Source organism: Propithecus coquereli, unplaced genomic scaffold (assembly GCF_000956105.1).
Source record: "Propithecus coquereli isolate 6110/MARCELLA unplaced genomic scaffold, Pcoq_1.0 Scaffold155, whole genome shotgun sequence".
Taxonomy (NCBI): domain Eukaryota; kingdom Metazoa; phylum Chordata; class Mammalia; order Primates; family Indriidae; genus Propithecus; species Propithecus coquereli.
This window is the reverse complement of record NW_012139969.1, coordinates 2,200,033-2,223,275: the sequence shown is the minus strand read 5'-3', so window position 1 is coordinate 2,223,275 and position 23,243 is coordinate 2,200,033. Positions and strand designations below refer to the sequence as shown.

At 55.9% G+C, this 23,243-nt stretch overlaps 1 protein-coding gene across 1 annotated transcript in view; it reads right to left on the bottom strand.

The window, feature by feature from the left end:
* The window catches only part of HCN4 (hyperpolarization activated cyclic nucleotide gated potassium channel 4), a 45,582-nt gene that overhangs the window by 11,956 nt on the left and 10,383 nt on the right, over positions 1 to 23,243 (bottom strand). The window contains exon 2 of the mRNA XM_012640575.1: positions 8,136 to 8,559. Within this exon, the coding sequence (XP_012496029.1) occupies positions 8,136 to 8,559 (424 nt within the window). The remainder of the gene's footprint in view (positions 1 to 8,135; positions 8,560 to 23,243) is intronic.

Below are 23,243 nucleotides of genomic sequence, written 5' to 3'. Positions count from 1 at the left end.
AGGTCATGAGATTACAAGCCTCACGAATGGGATCAGTGCCCTTACAAGAAGAGGCCAGAGAGGGATGATGCCTCTCTGCCACGAGAGGACACAGGGAGAAGGTGGCCTTCTGTAAGTAAGGAAAAGAGCCCTCCCTGGAACAACCATGCCGGCACCCTCACCTCGGGTGGGGGAAGGGGGAGGCTTTCAGGAGGCTTTCAGCCTCCAGGGTTATGAGAAATAAATGTTTTCTGTTTAAGCCACCCAGTCTATGGCATTTATGTTCTAGGAGCAGCCCGACTGATTAAGACGCCACAGACAGGACAGTGGCTTAGGAAGCCCATGGCACCAGCGGCACAGACGGTGTTCGGGAGGGTCGGGGTGGGCAGGACGCAGTCTCCCTGATGCCCGCGGCTGCGGACTCAGCAGGTTACTGGAGGCAGGCCCCCCGGCGTGGGAGAGTCCAGGACGAGGGGGTGAATAGAGTTCCACAAACCACAGGTTTCGATATTTAAAGTTTTAAGTCAAGCTGACAAAACTGTTAAAGAAAACATACTCTACCCTACCTTGACAGAATAAACCACCATAACGCCCTGGAGGGCCAGGCTCACAATTGGATCTCTCAGAAAACCACACTGGGGCATGGCCTGCCTCTCGTCTCTTCACTCTGTCCCCCAGCAAGGGACCCCAGCCCACAGCCACGCCCCACACAGGGCACCCCGACGAACGGCCACTCACCAGCAGGCCCAGGGGTGTGCACAACAGCAGGGCAATCCCCTCGGGACGCAGGTCTGGAAGGAGCCCGCACAGGCCTTGGAAGTAGGCTGATAGCTGTCTGGGCTAGGAATGCGGGGTCCCAGGTACCTGGGTCTGGAAAGAGCTGCAAAGAGCTGCCCAGACTCCTTGCTGTGGGGAGAAGAGCCCTCTTGAGTGTGGGTCCAGCTGGGCTCCCTAGGTCTTGGGGCAGTAACCTCAGAGGGACCCAAATGTCTCCTCCATGTGCCCAGGAGGTCAGCCTGTGTCAGTGGCTAAGAGAGCCCCCTCCACGTGGGGGTCAGGGAGAAAAGTCTTGCTCTGCTTGCCCAGAGCTCTCGGTCTGGCTGGGGAAGTAAGTCACACCCAGGGAAGGGACAGGAACATGTGTGTGGAAACCCAGCAACAGAGGACAAGCAGGGCATGACAGGGAGTTCAGCAGAGAGGCTGGGCCAGGCTCCAGACGTCGCTGTGGGGCAGAGCCCGTGGCCACAAGCAGCCTCCTTTCTCCTCCCACCCTTGGCTGGTCCAGTGGCAGGAGTTCAGCTGAGGGTGTCCCTGGCTGGGGCTGTATCAAAGTCTGGGCGTCTCTGTAAGTGCCCTGAGTGGGGTCTGACCGGCTCAGTGCCCCCCAGCACATGGCCATGTTGCCCCCGTCACAGGGGGCTGTAGAGAGCAGCATCGCTCCTCCACATCTGACAGAGGCCTACCTTCCCCGTGCTCTCCTTTCAAGCCCCAGGGCACCCCCAATTTCCTGTTTCTGCTATGCCCAAGGACTCTAAGAGTGACACAGATTGGCTCATAGGTCCAGCTGTCTCCGCGTCTATCTCCGCATGGACACATCCCAACCTGCCTCCCCATCTCACAATCGGAGCCACTGTTCAAGCGGTTGAGCAACAAAAGCCGCCAGCTAGCCTGGTTCTTCCCATTCTCCCACCCCACCCCACGTCCAATCCACGCCCAATCCGGGCTTTTGGGCTCCACTTCCTAAGTAGATGTCTCAAAATCATCTACTCCACTCCAGTCCCAATATGACTCTATTCTAAACACCCCAAGAGTCTGTGCCATCCAACCTCCTGATGAGGTTCCCCGCCCCTCCAATCCATTCTCCACCAAGCAGCTAAAACGACCTCTTAGAGACATAAATCAGACCTCACCCGCCTCTTACTTTAAATCTTCCAACCGCTCCCTGCCGCATCTACGAGTACACTCCCACTGCCAGCCACGGCCGGCGGTGTCCTGGCCCCTGCCCGCCTGCCTGCCCCGCCTCCCCCGTCCTGCCCACGGCCCCATCTCCAGCCACACCGGCCCTCTCTCGAGTCCTCGAGGGCACCAGGGCCTCAGCATCGGGCTTGCTCTGACACCGTTCCTGCCCTTTCTCCAGCTCCGTCTCGTCATCCAGCACCGACGTTCACGGAGAGGCTTCCTGGACCCCAGGGTGTCACGCAGCTCGTGGCCCTCCACGCTCTCCATGTCTCCACCCTGATCTTCATGGAGTTCTCACCATTTAAGATGACATTTGTTGACTAGTATACTGCGCCACGAGGCAGGGCCTTTCCCTATTTCTCACGTCTGAGTTCCTCCGTGCTGAGCACGGGCAGGCATGGGGACATCTGTTGACTGGCTGAATAAATGCATGTGTGTTTAACACACTGACTGCCACAGTAGGAAAAAAATTTTTTTTCTTGGGGCCACAGTGTTTTATTATGAAAATAGAATAATAACTTAGAAAACAAAACAATCCTTTCTAATTTAATGAAAAATTTATTTTTTATTGTTTTCTGTGTGTGAGTTATATGCAACTTGAAAAAATAGTTCTCGTGGCTCCCAAGGTAAAGAGACATGTGAGTTACATGTGCTTTGCGAGGCCATGGGCTCGAAACTAGCGTGAGTTAAATAGAACTCACATGGCAGTTAATGTGTTGAGTGAATGAGTAGATGCCATATGGAAGCTAAAGGAAGCCTCGGGCCACGGCTAGAAAGTGTCCCAGGCTGTCAGAGCCTATAATAACTGCTCCTTTCTACAGATCACTCCGGGTCTCAAGGACAGAACATCAAGGTCGGTACGTTTCTATGCAATGGCTTCTTCTCTTTTTGCATCACCTTTATTTTTCTTTTCTTCATAACTAATTGTCTTCCAAGATCTGGCCCTTGTCTAATTTTGCCTTTATTGTGATCTCAGCAATGAATATGGCACAGAGCACGTGGTAGGGTCTCAGGAACTGAGATGTGCTTCATGATGAAGGTGAAGGTGACAATGACAGCAATGGGGAGGGTGGTGAGCAGGGCTCCCGCCAGTGTGCACAGTGGAGGTACAAGAAGGCACCCGCTCCGGGCAGATGCAGCCCACAGGGGACCTGCCTTTGCCCCTGTGGGAAGAAGCAAGATGCCTTTCCTGCAGGTGGACACAGCCTTCTGTGCCCTACAGCGGGCACGGTGGTGGTGCCTGGTGCCGAGGTGAGGAAGGCTGCAGACGCTGGGGTGGCTGGCGCAGTGAGGCGGGAGTGTCGCGGGTGGCTCTGAGACACCGCAAAGCCAAAGTGCCAGCATGGCAAAGTCTGAGCTTCCTGGGAAGAGTTGGTGGAGGCTCAGAGAGTGCCCTAGATTCGAGGGTGCTCGCCCAACCTCCAACACTCTACGGCACCCAGGACGTGGTTGCTGAGAATAAGGCTGACGTTGCCGGGAGAGGCTGCTAAACACTTGTGTGTCCCCGCTGTGGGCTGGGGCCACAGACCACCTGTGAGTCAGCTGTGCTGGGCAAATATTTGTCTTGCTCCTTATACTTCATTAAAACCCCTTTTTACGATGTTGGTTCTGACTGTGGGGGTTGGGCATCTTCATTTCCAGGCCACCTCAAGCCTCACCAGGCGGATGGCCTGGGCAGCTCGCTCTGCACCACATGGCACTCGGAGAAGCCCTGCTTCTACTCCTTCTACAGCTTCTCAACTGCAGTGCAAGGACAGAGCAACACGTCTTCCACTTTGGGCAAGTGCCTTTTCCACTCTGAGCCTCAGTGTTCTCATCTGTGGAATGGGCCAGTAACTGCTAGCTCTCAGGACTGTCTTGGGGATCAGGTGAAACAATGTCCACAGCAGGCACCCAGCAGGTACTCAGTACATGCTGCTTCCTTTCCTTCCCTCTCTCCCAGCCCTCCAAACAATTGATTTCTCAGTCCTGAGGAGAGACCAGAAATTGGACAGACTTCCGTGTCCTGCAGAGAGCAGGCTGCTGCCGAGCTTCCCCAAGGCCTCTTCCCAGGCTGGCTGAGTTCTCTCCCACAGACTCATTGCTCCTCATGGAAGAACAGCAAACTTCCACCTGTGTCTCAGGAATAAGTGTCCACATCAAGGATAGCAATCCAAGGGCCAACAGAATACAGATGCCTCCTGGGCGCAGCCCGGACGCAGCTGGACTGAGGGCAACATTGGGTCCCTTCCTGGGGCCAGTAGAGGGCCAACGCACCCCCCAGAACGACTCCTCTGTGTCATCCCCATCTCTCACAGATGCTGAACACCTGATTCTGAGAGAGATGGAGAAATGAAGGCCCCAGAGACAAGGGACTCATCAGAGGCCACACGGCCTCTGCCTCCAGCCCCCGTTTGGCCACTGCAGGCTGCTGAGGCTTCTGGGACGGGCCGCTGGGGTGCGGGGCCCTGCACAGGCACAGCCAAAGGGGAGCGACCACGGTTTCTAACAATAGCCTCTGTGCCTGTAACAAGCTCACACCTCACAGGGAGGGGAGAGGCTTGGGAGGGAGGATGCTGACCTAGATCGCCCAGGATGGAGGCAGAGGCTGGTGTCCTCCGAGATGGTGGCCTACACCTGCCCTAGACCACTCCACCTACCCTGAGTCCCAAGACTTGCCACCAACATTTGGGAAACCTCCCACTGGGGGGCTTGGGCTGGGCCCAGCCTGGGGGGATGAAGCCTGGGGCCAGGCAGCCTCCCTGGGAGGCAGCCCCCCAGTGCCCACCCTGGGCTTCCTCCTGCAGGCCCTGTCAGTCATGACAAGTTCCTCAGGATCAGCTATCAGAATCCTTTCCAAGGGGGCTGAGAGCTGGGGACTGGGCCCCAGGAAGCCAAAGCCTCAGAGAACATCAGCATATACCCAACAATTGGGGAAACTGAGGCCCAAAGAAGGAGAGATTCACATGGGGACTTGGAAGAGGAGATTAGGACGGCATTTTCTCTACTAAATACTTCCCTTCCCAGGCTCGTGCGGACCTGGAGCCTCAGAGGGTCTTTCTGCTGCTGCCTCCACACCCAGCTGCGGCTAGGAGAGGCCCCTGGGCTGCAGCAGCTTTTAAGGATTTGGAGACAGGGCTCCTGAGGCCAGTGGGGAAACCCCAGTCCAGTCCCAGGGGTCCAGGGGAGCCCCAGGCTGGGCAATGTGCCCGGCAGAAACTAGCTCAAAGCAATTTTCTCCCCAGCTGGTAGGAGAGAGAAGGGGGCATGTGCAGGGGCGGGCGCCATCCATCTGGCCTCCTGGGATCTCCCCTCCTGCCATAAGACTATAGCCTGTCCTGTCCAGAGGCCTGGCCTGAGGCCTCCTGGGGCCTCTGCCTCCCCCAGAGAAAGGCCAGGACCAGAGCCTGCCTGACCAGTGTGGTAGCCCAGAGGGCAGCCAGGCTAGAGGGGCAGAAGGGACAGCAGGCCTGGCCGAGCTCCCGGGATGCACGGTGTGGGCAGTAAAAGAAGAGCTTGGCTTTGTCCTGGGACCCGCTCTGCCCAGCCTGCAAACAACACAGACCCAGGCCCAGGCCCAAGCGGGACATGAGGTCAGCCCCCAGGGGTGCTGGGGCCTGGAGACACAAACCGACGCCAGAGAAGGGAAAGAGACACTATGTCTTGGCTTTTAATGACAGTCTAGCTGTGGGTCCAAGACAAACAGAAGGGTGGGGGTGTCTCGGGGCCTGACAGAGCCAACCTGGCCCTGCATTTCCTCTGGGACAGAAACCCGGAGAAGTGCCTGTCAGGACATTTCAGGAATGTCCTGAAATGTCCTCCATCCTTCTTCACAGCCCCCAGAGTGAACTGAGCCACCACACAGGTACGGTCCCCTCTCAGCTCGAGCTCAGACCACATGCTCACATCTCCTGAGCCCCGATATCCCACAGGTACCCAGACTCAACTGTCGCAGACTCCTCACCCTGCTGCCTGCCTCCCCAACCTCTGCTACGAGTCGTCCCCACCCCTGTGGTCCCGGTGCACACCTCACAAGGGGCACAGGCTGGGGAGCCGCATCCACTAGAGGGAACAACTGCGGAATCAGAGTCATTCCCCTTCCATCTGAGAAAGCGGGAAGTGAGGGGAGCTGGGAGCCAGGAGGCCTGGGTCAGAAACCCCTGCCCTTCTTATCCCGTTTCCTCACCTGACAAACGGGGACAATAAATCTCGGCCTGTCTCCCCTGCCTGCGAGGTGCGAGGAACCAACGACTATTGTGGGACAGCTGGGTGGGGAGGTGCATTCATCAAATGTCTCTTCTGCACCAGGCTGCGGGCTAAGGCCTTTGCAAACCAGGTGCGACTTACACCCACTTTGCACACAAAGAGACTGAGGCTCAGAGAGGAAAGGTGGCAACAAGGTCACGAGCTAGGCAGTGTGGAGCTGGGATCTTAACTCGGGTCTCAGATGTGCCATTCCACTACGCCAGGCAGGGGCTGCCACGCTGTGTGCTGGGAGCCAAGAGGGCTAACTGGATTCTGCCTCAGCTCTGCCAGAGCTCCACTGCCTGACCTTGGCAAGATATTGCCCCTCTCTGTCATCAAGAGCAATGCAAATTTTCCAGACCAAAGAGAATTTCTGCCATGGAGCAATTCTGCCAAGTTGGCGCAGGCACTTCTCCCAAGGCACGTGTGTTCACAACTGTTCATGACGCCTCTGACCTGAATCTGTCGGGGCCCCAACCACCAGCCATGAGCGCTGCTGGCCAGGGCCAGGCTACTGCTGGGGATTAGGGGTGGGGGCTTTGTGTCCTGAGCATGAGAACTCCCGTCCAGTCAAGCAGGGGTCCTGGAGGCCAGGAAACCAGCAGTGCAGCAGGGAGAGGTGGCAGGAAACGCCCCTTTGCAGAAGCTTGCCCAGCCCCACGGCCTGCAGCAGGCCCCGAGGTGGGCCGTTTCCCAGAGCCTGTCTCCCCCAACCCTGAGTGCCTCCAGGCTGGCCTGCCTGCCGCTGCTGCCACATGGTGTGACTTGGGTGGCTGGCAGATACAGACCGAAGCGTTCAACAGGTCACTGCTCTTCTTCTGACCACAGCCCTTATCCTCCTCCTTTCCTCCTGCAGGTGCCTGTCCGAGCCCGTGGATGAGTTAGGTGCCCAGAGCCCCTCGGATCCATTTGCAGTTTTTAAGCACAAGACTCCAGCCTCTCCGGGCACTTTCGCTCCCCACAGCCAGCACCTGCACCTGTTGTCGGGGCCCACCCCGGGCTGCTGAAACCACTCTGGCTGCCAAGTACTGAGGGCCGGAAGTGCCCTGAACCAGTGACTGACATGCAAGGGGACAGAAACACTCCAACTCCTTTGGCCTGGTTGGGACAGCTCTGAAGTGTGACGTACTATGTCTCCAGAGAGCCCTCGTGGGATAGGGCCAAAGTCAGCCTCCAAGGGACTTTGCTTGATGTCCCAACCTTGTTTGGCATCCTTTCCCTGTCCCTCTTCCCCACTCCTTTACCAAATTTTCCTGGAAACATTTCCCAAAAAAATCACTTTCATGCACATCTGCGTCTCAGGGTCCACTCCAGAAGAACCCAACCTAAGATAGTTGCCAATAAAATTTGTATAAAAATCCAGACTTCTTCTTCTCATGATAAATCTGTAAATCTAGAAGCCTGGGCCCATTCCCACTTGGCAGCAGTTGGCGGGAGCTGAGGAGAGCTTCCCAGTGCAGACAGAAGATGTGCTCTCCAGTTCTCCCTGGTCTACCACACCCCTACGGCACCCTAACGGGCCCTTTCTACCTATTCACATCTCCTGCCGGGCCCCAGCAGGCTTGTGAGTTTGCAAAGCCTACAGTATAGTACAGCAGTTAACAACCCAGACTCTGGAGTCGATCAGCTTAAGTTCACATTCCTGGTTCGCCAATCACCAATTGTGCGACCCTGTATAGGTCACTTAATCTTTCTGTCTCTGTTTCCTCATGTGAAAGATGAGCACCTACATGGACCTCTATGGTGCCCTCTGTGGCTGTTACAGACGTCAGTGGGATACTGTGTGGAAAGTGCTTTGTGCAGTATCTAGCACCTGAAAAGAGGTCAAGAAATTACTAACATTTGTCCTCTTGGAGCAGGTGTGCCTGGTACAATCCAACAGCCCATGTCCAACTACCTGAGATTACCTGCTGGTTCTTCACTCCCCTGGAGGGAATAGCTCTTCCCCCAAGAGGTTTGTTCTGACCACTCACCTCTTCCCACTGGTGAATGTATCGGATGAGGCGGGAGAGACGTAGGAGGCGCAGGAGGCTGAGGATCTTGGTGAAGCGGACGATGCGCAGGGCCCGGGCAGTCTTGTAGACCTCTGAGTCGATGCGCGTCTCCACGATGAGGAAGATGTAGTCCACGGGGATAGAGGAGATGAAATCTACCACAAACCAGCTTTTCAGATACTTCATCTTAATCCGCTGTGGGTCCAGGATGATCTCTGTGTTGTCCTCCACCACGATCCCTGTGCGGAAGTTGAGGACCAAGTCGATGAGGAAGAACGTGTCAGACACCACGTTGAAGACGATCCAGGGCGTGGTGTTCTCATCCTTGAAGAAGGTGATGCCCACAGGAATGATGATCAGGTTTCCCACCATCAGCAGCAGCATGGTCAGGTCCCAGTAAAATCTGCGCAGAGACACAGGGGTCAGTTGCCAGGAGGAGAGAGAGGACAAGTCACAGACTAAGAGAGGATGCTCTGAGGGAGAGCAAATGGGAGAGAGAGAAGCCCTGGGAGGTTCTGAGACACTTAGGGAGATGGGCACGTGGGTACCAGGGAAGATGTAGAGATGGGCAGACACAGGGAACACAGAAAGAGACTCTTTGTCCACTCAGCTCTTCTGTGCTTGCCCCGATGACCAGCCTCTTCCCGCCCCCAACCCTGCAAGGACAGTCAGGCCGAAAAGCAAACCCAACAGTGACACCCAGAGAGAAGTGAGAGGCTGTTTCAGCAATAGCAGCGGCTCACCCCGTACCACCCCAGGCTCAGGCCAGGCTCTTTTAGCCTCCCTGAGGGTCAGCTGTGGCCTGAGACAGGTTGTTGGGCAGACAGAGAGCAGGCAAGGTGCAGACACACAGCAGGTTCCTGGGAGGCAGCAGGCCCTGGCTCCAGCCCCAGCTTTGTCATTGACATGCTGGATGACATCAGGCAGGTGCCCTCCCTGCTCTGGGCCTCAGTTTACCCACAGTGCAATGATTCCTATATTTCTGACCTGGCCCTCTCCCACACTGGCTCTCTGGTGTCCCCCTTTAGTCCATCCCCATGGTCAGAAAATGTCTGACCATCTCCCTGCCCCAGAGATTTGGGCAGTGATAGCACCAAACTTGGAAGTGGCAATGAGGGCATTTCAGGTACCGGAGAGGCTGCGCTCCGTGCAGTGGAGGAGGCCAGCCAGGGCTTCCAGCTCCATTCCTCCTAGGGCCTCAAAGCGCCTGCAAGTCCCTCCTGAGGGAGGTCTGGAGGGAGCCTCAGGGCAAAGCCTCCGAGAAGCTGAGAAATGGGAGGAGAAGGCACAAAACCAACTCACAGGTCTGCACTGCGCTGTCTCCCCAGCCTAGGAAGGAACTTTCTGGAGTGTGGAAACAGCACACATAGGCACAGACCCACATCTAGAAGGAAGAGCTAACCATTCCCAGAGACCTGCCTCAGTACCAGCCATTCCGGGGCTGGCCCCAGGACCAAAATGCACCACAGAACTGTTCCCCTCTGCTATTAATTTAGACAGATAAAGGTATGAAACCAGGCAGAAATAAGCATGTCTTCTCCCAGGAGAAACAACCTTTCAGCCATCTTTATTTTTCCACCACAGGAAAGCCCGGAAGGAGGCGGGAAAGAAAGAGACGAGCTTTCCTCTCGTCTTCAGAGGGTCCCACCAAAAACCAAAGTGCCTCTGCCTGAACAGTTCCAGGTTTGCAAAGAAATTATTTCCTTTGCCAGACTCAAATTGGTGCTGTGAGTCAAGGAAGGGGCAGGGCCTGCTTCGCTGAAGGTGGCCGAGGTAGCTGTCCTGCATCACACAGCGCAGGCAGGGAAGGGCAGCATCCAGACTGGCAGCTTTTGGCCATTCCTTTGAAAGCCAAGACCTTCAAGGCCTCAAGACAGGGCTTCATGGGGGCTTAGGCTTCTCCTTCTAAGGCTGGTGCCACGAGGTCAGCTTTAGTTCCCTCCCTGCCCCACCTCCCTGCCCCACCCCTTCCTGCAGCCTCAACACCTCCATACCAGCTGGAAGAGCCTGACTAAGACCTGAGGACCCCCTGCCAGCCTTTGCCCCTCACTACAAAGAACACAGCACACCCACTAATGAGTTGTGGGCCCCGGGAGAGAGGTTTCAGTGTCTATGGGGTGCTCTTGAGCTGTACACACTCTACCGCATGCACGTCATTCAAAGACAGCTGTGTACACTCATTAGAAGCCACATACAGGTGTCCCCATCCACACATACAGTGTGCAAACACCCCTGTATCCACACTGCTGTCACGCCTGTCCATTTAATCTTCTAATACAAAACAAATTTTGGAAGAAACCTGTAGATATGGAGGCTACTGAGGGCCATGTGGCCCTCTGTACATGAAGCTAATAATACACCCAGGCTGGAGGAGTTTCTAAAATTAACAGAGCGGGCACAAGGCGGCTGGGAATGCTGACTCGGGCAGGCCTGCCACTCCAGTGGGTAGAAACTCTACGCTCTCCTCAGCTCTAGTTCCCTCAATTACAGACCACATTCAAGACAGTAATTAACAGGAGAATGTTTACATTTAGTGGTCTTCATAAAACCAAATTATAGAAGGCAAAAACACCCATTTCCTTGCATTCTGACTAATCGTTTCAATCTTGAGCTTCCAGATGCTCAGGGATATTTCTGGTGCCTGGTCTGGGTTGGGGTCGGAATACTAGAGCATTCTTCCCTGCAAACCACCACCCTGGAACATCACAGAGCTGCTCGAGAGGCCTCATGATACAGTGGGGAGGAGCACAGGGCCTAGAGTCAGCCAGCCTGGGTTCGATTCCTGCCCCAGCATTTACCACCAAGTCACTCAGCCACTCCATGCCTTAGTTTTCTCATCTGCTCAGAGAGGATAACCACGGTACCTAACTAGCAGGATTGTTATAAGGAGGAAATGATTTGATATCTGTAAAGTGCCTCTGACCACCCAGCTATATTATGAAATGCATAAATCATTCAAATCAATAAATTGGTAGGAAAGAGGTGAGAGAGGAGGAAGATTAAATCTCCCAGAGAAGAGCGAAAGCAAAGCATCTGTTGGGGGTGGGACTGGAGAGGAACCTATAACGGACGCAGGAGAGGTGGTAGCATAAGGCAAGGGTCACAATATCCTTGACCAGCCAGAAGACAGAACCCATGTACCTCGGCATACAGACGCCCTGACCTCAGGAAACTCATGGTCCGGTCAGAGGACAAGGCTTGGACAGAAGATGAGTTGGGCAATGCTGTAAGAAACCATCCCGTGTAGGCCAGGCATCTGGAAAGGGGGGATCCTGGTGGCCTAGGAAGGTAAGACCCGGAAAGTACTTCTGGAGGAGGTGAGAGGAGCTGGGCTGTGGGCTCTGCCCTGGGCCTCACAGACCCTTCCTTACTCTTTGCCAGGTGGCTGCAAAGATCCCCGAAAGCCTGCACCTGCCAGAGCCAAAAATGATGTTCAGCACCACGGACAGCACCCGGCACGCCCGCCAGTCCTGTTCTGCTGGTCCAGCCAGGGAAAGTTGGCAATAGCCTTCACACGGCATCCACAGCTCCCTGGCCCCCTCATCCCCAGGGCTGCTGGTCAGAAGCATCTTGAATGATTCCTTAATGTTCCGGGCATTTTCACTGGGGGCTCCTTGGTAACTGAAAAGCCTTTATTCATAAAGGGCCCCAAACACCTCACGTGTATCAAGTGCTTACTTTGTGTTTTCCAGCCACTACTTCATCGAATCCTCACACCAGCATTGTGGCTGCTATTTCACAGGTGATGGCACTGAGGCTCAGAGATGGATCTGCCCAAGACCACACAGCTAGCAAGGACTGGACACAGATGCAGAGAGTCTTTGGGACTCCAGAGCCTGAGCCGCAAGGGTTTGGGGCAGCCTGGTGGGATGTGGGAGGCAGACAAGGCTTTCTGATGCTTCTGCATGACAGTGGCCAGCCCCTGCCCAGAGACAAGACAGGCAAAGAGAGGGCTGCAAAGAGGGTTCAAGGCCCATCCTCCTGATGCTGGGGCCTTCTGGGGTGTCCCCTCAGTGAAGAAGTAGCACACCTCTCCAGTGTTGAAAGCACTCCAGTCATCAGCAGTCAGTCGGCCATGGCTGCACCCATCCTGTAGAAGGGAAAACTAAGGCCCACCTACAAAGGAAGGACCAGTAACATTTCCAAAGCCTCAAGCTGGACGCCCAGTGCTCCCTAGCACCCCACTGTCTCTGGAATCATTCATGAATAAGCCCCATGATCCAGGTATGCGTCCCTGGAGGCAGGTGCCCTGCCATAGCAGGGAAGCAATGGACAGCCAGACCCAGACACACAGAGATGGCACATGCCTGGATTACAGGCCTTGGTCCCTCCAAAGCCAGAGGACCCTCCTCCATCCCGGTGCTCTGCAAGGTGACCAGCATCCTGGCCAGCAAGACACCAACTGGGCTCTGGAGGCCCCAGCCCCAGCTCAGCCCCAGGATCCCAGAACTCTCTGCCCTCAATCTTGGACCCTCCTTCCTATCTGAACCAGTGGGTCCACCCAGGCAGGAAGGCGGCTGAGGGCTGACATTAGAGGGGCAGAGGTCCATGTACAGAAGGAATGGGGATGGCAGAAAGCCAAATAGCCCTTCACATGGCTATCTGGAGCATTTCCTGGTTTGGTCCGAGAGGAAGGTTATTTCCTCAAGGGAGCTGAGGGAAGACAAGATAAGAGGCCCTTGACCCTGAACTCAGACTCAAGGACTAGACCGAGGGCCCTCTCCTTCCCTGGAAGCTGAAGAGAGGGAAGGGCGATAAAATGGAAGTAGGAGAAGTGGAGGTCCCAGATGGTGATGGCCTCCTTCAGCCTCCTCTTGTCCACACTTGCCCATGAGACATATGCTCATACACACACGTGTGTGTGCACATGCACACATACATGTACATGCATGCATGTGTGCACAACACACGTGAAACCATGAATACAATTTTGTAAACACACTCTCGTCTATGCACCTGTTTTGCCCTTGTACGTGCACCCATTTCCACACATGCATCCTTTCTTGCACACACCTACTTGCAAACATTTTGGCACAAAGGATATCCACTGGGAATCCTGTCAGCTGGAAGAAGGAGAATGTCATTGGTTTCTCATTAAAATCTTTCCCATCCTTCAAGATTCATCTGAAGAGCTACCTTTTCTGGGCCTCTCCAACCTCTGACCAGGGGAGCCTCAGCCCAGCCTGAGCCCTGGTTTTAGCTCTCCTAGGGCACTGTGGGCTTCTGGAGGGCAGGGGCCTTGTCCCAGACACCTCTGTGTCCCTGCAGTGCTGACTGCAGCCTGTGGGTCTCCATGATTTCTCCCAGGTGAGCAGCACATCCAGCGCCCCATCTGCCACCTGCTCCTGCTGTGCAGGCAACTCCCACTCAGACATCACTCCCAGTGCCAGACCTGCATTCCCACCTGCCTGCAAAATGTGTCCACCTGGAGGGCCTGCTGGCTCCTACACCCAGCCCGTCCAGAGCCGAACGCAGCATCACCCTCCTCAATGCTGAGTGGCACAGTCTGCATTAATCACCTGGTCTCAAACCCTCACAGCCATCCCCACTGCTTCCTCTTACCTCCTACCTGCCCCTACAGCACCCCCAGCAGCTGCTAAGGCTCAGCAGGCTGCTCTATCATGGCTTCTGGTCTGTCCCTCACCCCTTCGCACTTGGACCGTTACCCTGCCACCTCCCTGATCTCCAGCCGCCATTCTCTTTCCCTCTGACTCACACGCTCTCTGGCTTATCTTTGCAGATATTATGGTTTTGGTGGACCCCCACTGACTACAGAAGAAAGTTAGAGCTTTTCGGTCTGGCACCCATGCCACCCCTTCCCTCTCCTCCCGCCACCCGCTTCACAGTAGCCACCTGGACACCCAACCTCTGGCCCCATCTCCATCCACATCCCATTTCCTCCTCCTGAGAACTGCCATCTTTGGAAATCTCTTTCCTCATCTACAGCCCAGCTCAACTGCCACCTCCTCCAGGAAGTCTGCCTAACCATGGCCCCTGCTTCGGGCTTGTGCCTGTGTGAGTGGAGGTCACACTCTGCCCCTTTTGTTGGGCACCACCTGACTCTCCTTCCAGCCCCCCCGCCCAACAAATCAAAGAACCTGAGACTCCAGGACTCTTCGTGTCTGAGAAAGGGATGGGAGCTGGGGATTCTCCCTCCACTCCTGACCTATCCCTTGGTTTTCCTGGCTCAGCAAAGATACTGCCCAAGGTGACAATGAAGACAATGATAATGGAGGAGGACAACAGTTGACATTTTTTGGACACTTACGATTTGCCAGACAGTAATCTGAGTACCTTATATGGACTATTTTATCTAATCCTCATAAAAGCCTTATGAGGTAGATACTATTGATTATACCCATTTCAAAGATAAGGAGACTGAGGTACAAGAAGTTGAGACATTTGCTATATATGGTGGATCAAATATTCAAACCCAAAGAGCCTGACCTCAGAGGCCCACTTTCTAACCACTCTACAGAAAAATAAGTCCAGCTAGTGGTGTTTCATACTCCCAGACTCTGCGCCTCTTCCCCCACTCCTCTCCCTCCCAAACCCCTTCACCCTTAACCTCTTCACTCCCTGACCCCTCTACCTCTCTGCTTACATGAACCTCAGCTGTGTCTCAAGGGCATCACTCTCCCAAACCCCTCATTGCTCAAGGTCAGGGGTGAGTTAGCAGCCTTCCCTCTCCCTATTGCTGCCACCTCCTGCCTGGGGTAGAAATGTCTGCGAGATCCTTTGGGCATCCTGTCCTCTGCTGGCCATCCTTCCAGCATCCATCTGCTGTCCTCGGGGAACTTGGCCATGCTGGCACCTGGTCCACAGCCTCCCGTTCCACTCCAAATCCTGCCACCAGCACCCTGGGTGACTTCCAGTCCAAATGACCAACCCAGACAATGCCCCAGCCTTGTGGTAGCTTGCAACCCTGACTCCGATGACCCACTCTCGTCGTCCATCCCAACAGCACACCCTGGGCCATGTCACCATCTCCACTGCTCCGCTCTGCAATCCTCTCTCGCGCCCTGCCTCCCTCCCTGCCAGAGCCTCCTCCAGCAGAGCTGCACCTATCCTTCAGCCGCCCGGGGCCTCCAGGCTGCAGACTCCTCCGGTTCTCCCACAGCACCCTCCTGCCTGCCCCCAGCCACCCCGCCTCAGACAAAATGGTCCAGCTCTCTAACACCAACCTCCTAACCCCCTGCCCCTCCTCCCGGCACCTTCACAGAATCACAGCTCCGGCGTGGGGCCACCATCGACCCGTACTGTGTTGACATGGGGGCTGTGCAGAGAGCCCCGCAACCTCAGCCCTGTCCCCCCACATATCAACGTCCTTAGTTCCTGTGCCTCAATGTCCCCCGCGTGGCTAGGCCCTACCTCTGCCTGCCCATCCTCCCAGCAGACCCCAGTAACCCTTCCTGCCCACTCTCCACAGCAGCTATTTCAAATTTTCTCCTTGGGGTTCTGAAACCACCACTTTCCCCCTTAGTCTCAGCAGATAACACCACCTTCTACTTCAGAGAAAAGAGAAGCTGCCAGAATGCTCCTTCCTCTTCCTGCCACCAGGCTCCTGCCTTGCGGCCCCTCCCTCACCCCTTACCCCGCTCCCCACCTGCCAGTCCTGGGGAGGTGGCGGCTCCTCTGCTTGCCCTCTTGATGCCAGTCCCCCTCTCCTCGCCAGGGACCCAACCTAGAGAAGATAGGTTATCTCTCTCGCCTACCTCTTCCACCTCCCACTCTCTATGATCCTTTCCTAAGAGCTTTTCCTTTTAAGCTCTTTAAACTTAAAAATAAAATCCCTCCCTGGACCCCTACCGTCTCACCTCTTCCCGCGGAGAACCGGGCTTGGTGGAGGAGCTGCCACAGTCCCCACCCTCTCACTCCCACCCCCTCCGCCCAGCAGTTCTCTCAGCAGCACGGCCAATGACCACCCTGCCGCCAAATCCAAGGTCACTTCCAGTCCATTTCTTCCTTGACCCTCAGCATCCTGTGGCCCCGCAGACTATGCTGCCCTGCGGACAGTCTCCTTCCGGCTTCCAGGACACCCCACTCTGCTGGGATCCCCCACTCCCTTCCCGCGGACGATCCCCATCCCTGGGAGGGCCTTTCGATGTCTGTGTTCCTTCGGGCCCTCACCTCTCTGTGCACTCTCCTGGGTGACCTCGCAACCCCCACGGCTTCATTTTCTGCTGGCTTGCAAACCAGACCTCCCTCTTGGCTCGGCCCCCATGATCCACTTGCGGACTGCACATCTACACCTGGATGTCCCAGAGAACCTCGCCCTCAACGTATTCAGATACAACTTAACAGCTTCCTCCACAGACTCTTGTGCTCCCAGAAAATGGTGCCACCAGACATCCAAATGCATAACCTAGAGACCTGAAGTCTCCTGTCTCCTCACCCATCAACACTCAGTCATGCCGGCCCAACGAGTCCCATCGACCCACCACCTGGACTGCACCCGCAGCAGGACCCCACATAGCTCAGGCCAAGGCTGGGGTCACCAACCTCTCTCCCATCACTCTCCACGTTTTGCTAAGCTCAAGGTTCCTTTCATACTCCCCACCACTTCCCACCTAAAATCCGGGTCCTCATGGCAATCCTCAAGGCCCTTCCTGATCTGGACTCTTCCCCACCCCCTCGCACACTCTGCTCCAGACAGACTCAGTGGCTGTCGGTGCCCCCACACGCCGCGCTGCCCTTGCCACAGGCTTCATCTCTGCCTGGAACTCGCTGCCCCACGTGTGCCCATCCCATCCTCCCTGGTTCAAAGGAGGCATAGGTCCCCTCTGGGAAGCCTTCATTGTATCCTAAGAAACCTGGCCAGCTGCCCCTTGTAGGGGCTGCCCCGGCGTGGTATTGATCACACTATACTGAAATTGCGTCTGTGGCCGTATGACTTCTGGTCACTCGGCTCTCTGACTGCAGCACAGTGCCTGTCACGTGGAAGGTCCTAATTAATACGTGAACGGGTGGAAACATCTGAAGGAGCGGCCAGGTGGACGAAGGAACGCATGCCACACACGCCTTGGGAGCCAACGGCTGAGTGGCAGGGAGCCCAGCAGAGGCCACATGAAATGGGCAGCCCTCTGAGACCCTGACGACTTCCCGCCAGGCTTCCACGGCCTCCGATGGCCAGGGAAGAATTTGTCACAACCAAACCCCCAAGATTCCAAGACTCACAACAACAGCCACCGGCACACGCTGAAGATCACGGTGGGGAAGTGGCAGAGAAGGAAGGGAGAGGCTGGAAGTGGCGGAGATGGGAGAGGAACAGGGGACAGGCCAAGAGAAACATGAGGCTGGGCTCTCTGACAGGACGGGATGGGAGAGGGCTGGTGGGGGACACTGTGGCTAAAGGCTGCAACCAAGGCCTGCGTTTCCAGCCTGAGCTGTGCAGGCTGGAGGTGGCAGAAAAAACCATGCCCCCTTGTTATGGGCGCAGCCCCCTGTAGGGATTTTAAGGATTCTGCCTTCTCCCCAGATAGGTCTGGCAGGGAACCCAGCAGGTCCTGGGAGAGGGGAGGGGCAGGGAGGGGGCAGCCCCATGGCTCTCCCAACCCTGCACTGCTCCCCGCACAGGCCAGGAGGAGCCTTAGCTCCCCGCTGCCTGCGAGCTCCCCAAGAGCAGAGACGATGTCTCTTCCTTCCTCATGAAGGGAACAGACCGCTGGGTGGGGGTGGGGAGGGTCTCGGTAAATACCTTATCGTGACGTGGATGGAAGGACGGATGGATGGAAGATTATTGCCAGAGGGGAAAAGAAGGCTGCCAAAAATAAAAAAGAGCCCACTAAGTCATCAATGTTGATCACTACTAAGCGGTGGGGTTACCAGTGACTTGATTTCCCCCATCACACCTTCCAACATTTTCTACACTCTCGTAACAGGCAAATATTACCTTTATAATCAGGAAGTCAATCTACCTTTAAACAATGACCAGCGTCATTGCTGACCCTTGCTGTGAAGGGTCCTCTACCACGTGTTGGACAGAGGTACAACGATGGTCCACAGAGAGCTCCTCGGTGGTCGGCGTGAACACAGAGTAAAGTCTCTGCGGCGACTGGGAGTCAGAGCGAGACTTTCTGGGGCCAGTGGTGAAGGTGGAGAAAGGGAGACCACTCGAAGGCCAGGTGTAACAGGTGGAGGAGACCAGCTTAACGGCACACACTTGCCAGCCCATGACAGTCACGTGACACACACAGGGACACCTTCCTTCCTTCGCCCCCAACCATGACAGCTGTTTGAAAGCATCTACCAATCCCCATGCCCCACCCCCGACCTGCCCGGGGTTCTGATTGTCACACCCCTCATGACCCCACGTGGCCGAGGAGCTGGTGGCTCCTCCTGCAGCAGTTGTGGTGGTGGTGGTGGCCATGGTGGCTGTGGTGTTCTGCCCTGGAGTGAGCAGGAGTCCTCCTTGCCTGTGCCCCGGCCAGGCTGGCCACTCAGCCCCTCCCGTCCCTGCTTTTCCCTGACCCCAGGGTCTCCCGGCTATACTAGATGAGCTGCTGTCTCCCTCCCACCTCCGCTTGGCCACTGGGGCTCTATTTTTAACCCACCTCGAAATCTCTGACTCAGAATCACAGGGCTGCCAGGTAGCTGCTTCCTCGGCCACCCAGGGCTGCCTCAGACATAGTCAGATTTCCAGCCAAGGGCACCTAGGGCTTGGTTTATGCGTGGGTTGTTTGGATTTTAGCAGATCTTCTAATTCTTCTATGTTTATCAGTGACTCGAGGAACAACATTTGTTTTGTTTTGCTTTTTCAAGACCCAAAAATGAACCTTCACCCCTGCCTCCTCTAAGATACCTCCCTATCCTGAGCTGAGGGCCTGGCCCCTCGTCACACAAGAGTGAGTTTCAGCCACTAGTCCCCAGGGAAGGTGAGCTGTCTCAGGGCTGCAACTGACCGAATCTGCGCTTCCTGCCTGTGCTCCTTCAACCACGCAGCGCAGTGCTGCTCAGACTGGAATGTGCGCTCACACCACCTGAGGCTCTTTCTAAGATGCAGACTCGGTGGACTTCAGTAGGTGTGGGGTGGGGCCCAACATCTGCATTGCTAGCAAGCTCCCAGGTGATGCAGAGGCTGCTGGTCTGGGGACCACACTCTGAGAAGTCAGGCTATGGCAGATGGTATGATGGTTAGGTGCTCCTCTGTGTGGCCTTGGACACATCACTTAACCTCTCTGAGCCTGTTTTCTCATGTGTTTGCACATGAGACATTCATCCCCACCTCCAGGATTCTGGGAGAATCAAAAGAGATAATACTTATGCCATGCTATACTGCTGGCCTTCAATATCATCATCATCATCTTGTGACCACTAAGATGCAGGTCCTGGCCCGAGAGCTGCAGGATCCTGGGGCAATGGACCAGTCCTAGCTCAAGAAGCCCTCAGTCTGGGGGATGGACAGGCCCACCTCTCAGGGGAGCAGATGAGCTGGGCCAGTGGCATGGCAGACGGGGCCCAGGGAGGGGAATTAGAGACTTGTCTGGCGCTGCACTCCATGGGCTGGGATGGCTAGAGGGGCAATTTAGCCAGGCTTGAGCAGGGGCAGCATGGCCTGCAGGGTACTAAAGCCTCAAAGAGGAGGCAGGGGCCTGAGTGTGTCCACAGGTCAGAGGACAGCACTGTGGCTAGAGCCCAGGGGTTACAGAAGGGAGGCCCATGCTATGCAGCAGAAGGCGTCCAGGGTAGAGGCCTGAGAGTCTGAGTTCTAATCCCATCTCTGTCTCTAACTTGCTGTGTGACCTTGAGTATGTCCCCGCCTCTGTCTCTTCCTCGGTTTCCCCATTTGCACAGAAAGAATGGAGCTAGACAATCTCTAAAGGAATGCTGAATTCCATGAATCTCTGCAGTGCAGAGGCTAAAGAGGTCAGCCAAGGGCAGCCGATCAGATTGAAAGCTCACTAAGGGAAGAATGCACTCAGGGCATCCTGACACCCCATCACCCCAACCCAATACCGGTCTGACGAGAAGATGAGGTACATCCCGAATGCCATCCTGAGAACTGAGAGCTCTTCTGGAGGACAGAGGAGCTGTGAAGGTTGCAGAGGAAGAGAGTTCCTTGAGAAAGCGATTGTGACTGCACCTTCTCAATGATACAGCCGAGCCCAGGCCTGGGCAAAAGGAACACTTCCAGATGGCAAGCCATTGCCTCTCTGATGGGCTGGGACCTCCTCTGGACACCTAAGTTTGTACATGCACAGAGACACACAGTGCATATGTACATGCACACGCATGCACGCACACACACACACATCCCACACTGCACAGCAGGGGAAGGCTGCTCCACAATGCTCCAAGCTGCCAGGATTCTGTGTCCCCTCCGGGCAGTGACCTAACCTCTTTGTGCTTCGCTCAGCTGACAAGACTATCTGGGGAAAATTGGGGAGGGGACTAGGAGTTGGAGAACTTCTCAGCTTACAAGAATCAAAGAAGACTCAAACACCACTGCCCCAGGAGCCTCCTGTCCTACCACTCAGGAGAATGGAACGAAAATAGAATATTGTTGTGGAGTAGCACGGGAGCACACCCTCGGGAAATCAGGTAGGAGAGCTCACCTGCTCACGCAGGAAGGAGCTGCCAGTGTGAAGGAAGAAACAGGCTCGAGTTGCAACATAGGCATTGGGGACGGATTTGGCGCAGACCCTCTCAAGGCCAGGAAGCCCCAGTCACGGAAGGGGCTGAGGAGCAGCCAGGGGAGGGCTGCCCCAGAGAGGGAGCTGAAGAATGACTCTGGGGGGGTCTACACAGCCCCTTTTCTCTGGGATGGGGGCTGAAGGCCAGTTAAGCAACAAGGATCCCCTGGGGGGCCTGGACTCTGACGCAGAGCCACCTTCTCTCCAGGAAAACAGTCTTAAGGAGGAAGCTGAGCAAGGGCCATGTTCCCTGAGGTCCAGTCCGGCCCCAGAATTTTATAATTCTGAATCCTAACGATCTTGGAGGAAAAAAAGGGGGGCGACTCCCTGGAGAGAGAGGCCTGTCCCCAACAGGCCTGGGGGCCGCGCTGAGTCAGGATCTTACCCCAGGCTCTGGGGACACTGAGGGACCGCGGCAAGTGCAGTGCAGTCAGAGAACCGCAGACTGTGCGCACGGAAGGGGCCCGAGGGATGCCCGGGTCGTGGGCCCCCAAAGTCACGGAGGCAGAATCACCTGGGTACTTCCCCAAGCCGTACCTGCCCGGCCTCACCCAGGGAGCCGGGCGTCTGTGACTGCATGAGCTCCCAGGTGACTCGAAGCGGCCAGCACTTTAGGGGACTCACCCCTCTCTGCTCCCATTTTTGGATGAGGAAAACAAAGCTCAGAGAAGTGAGGCCTCGGCTAAGTCCACGCAGCTGGACGGCGCAGAGCCAAGGCTTCCACTGGCCTGATTCACAGGCTTGTCCCCTCAACTCTGTCCCCAGAAGCTACAGAGCGACCCAAAGGCATGATGACTCTGAGAGAGGATGAACAGCTTCCCACTTCCGTCCTCCGCCAGTGCCAAAGTGGGCGATCCTGCTGGCCTGTCCCAGGGCCCCCCAGCCACAGCTCTCCGGTGTGACCTGCAGTCTCCACGGGTCCTCACACTCTGAACCCTTCTTAGGCCAGGTCTGAGCATCCAGGAGGGGAAAACATGGTTGGGGCCCTTTGCAGGAGGGCATTTAAACTCATTTTCCTTACGCTCCTGCCGTGTCAGTCCCTGGTAGGATGCCCAGGGACAAGGAAAAGAAAGCCTGAACTCTACTCCACAGGGCCCAGACCTGATGGGAGGGAGGGCCCTTGACAGGCCACAGCAATGACACAGCACGCCAGGGAGCCCCTCCTTGCTGAGGAAAAGCCTCAGCAAAAAGATGCCCCTAAGTAAGGGATCCCCCACCTGTTCCAGGACCACAGGGGATGAAGGCCTCCAGGATCACGCCTGGCTGGGCCTCGGCAGAGTCCCCAGAAAGAGGGAGGGGGACTCTCATCAGCCGTACTGGTCAGCAATGCTGTCCCTGCCCTGCTGGCTCAATCTGCGCTAATGGGATCAGGACTAAGGGTTCAATACCTATTTGGCCAATTAGCTTTGCTCTCTTCTCAGCCTTAGGCTGAGCCCCAACCCTGGACGTGGAGAGAGGAAAGGAGTTTGCTGAGGTCACACAGCAGAACAGGAGACATGAGGGCAAATTTAGAGTGGGGGGAGCAGGCAGTTCCAGGATGGGCAAGTGCAGATGAGAAGACCCAGGGCTCCAGGCTGGGCCAGCCCCCATGCAGCACGAAGTCAGGCCCCGTCTGCAGAGTGTCCCCTGCTGGACCAAGTTTCTTTTAAAGGTGCTAATGGCATTGATGAGACCTGTGGACCTGAGGGTCTTTCTTGTCCCTGGGGAAGGGAACAAGTACTTCATATCCTCTGTAAGTGGGAGAAGCCCATGACTGGCTTTGGCACTGAGTGGCTGGGGACTCACGTTAATCATTGACAGGGGCTGCTCCAGCCTCTGACGGGGAACTGCAGGGTAATTACTTCTGGGCTCCCGGCCACACACTCAGTGACATTATTGCAGCAGCAACACCTGCCTTCTGGGCCTAATACCGCAGGAGAAGGGAGTCTTCTCGAAGTCTGTGCAGCTGGGGCCAGGGCCCAGGGAGCTCCCTGGGCTGCAAGGACCAGGGTGCACACACAGGCAAACACACGCACACGTACTCAGGCAGCATCACAGGCGGACGGTGGTGTCAGCCCAGACTCCTCAAGGGTGAAGGGCAGAGCTTAAGCAGAGCAGGTTCAAAGAGGCAGGCTCTGAACAACTTGCTCTCAGTGCCTGCCAACCCCATCCCCAACCAGGTGTCCCCTTAGCTCAAGTTCCCAAACACCTGCTCCCACGGAAGTGTGCAGAATGGTCTCTCTTTCCTTCAGATCCAGCGCAGATTCGCTTCCTCTAGGAAGCCTTCCCTGACTCTCAATCCATACCAGTTTATTTCTTGTCTGCCTTCCTCCAACCCAGCACCGGGACCCTAAGAGAAGCTGAAATCCTCCTCTCCTCTTTGGCAGGAGAGTAGTGACCCCCAGCACCATGATGGGTGAAATCAGTCTTGGAATGGACTGTGTGGTCTTCTGGGTGGCATGGCCCCTCGCTTGTC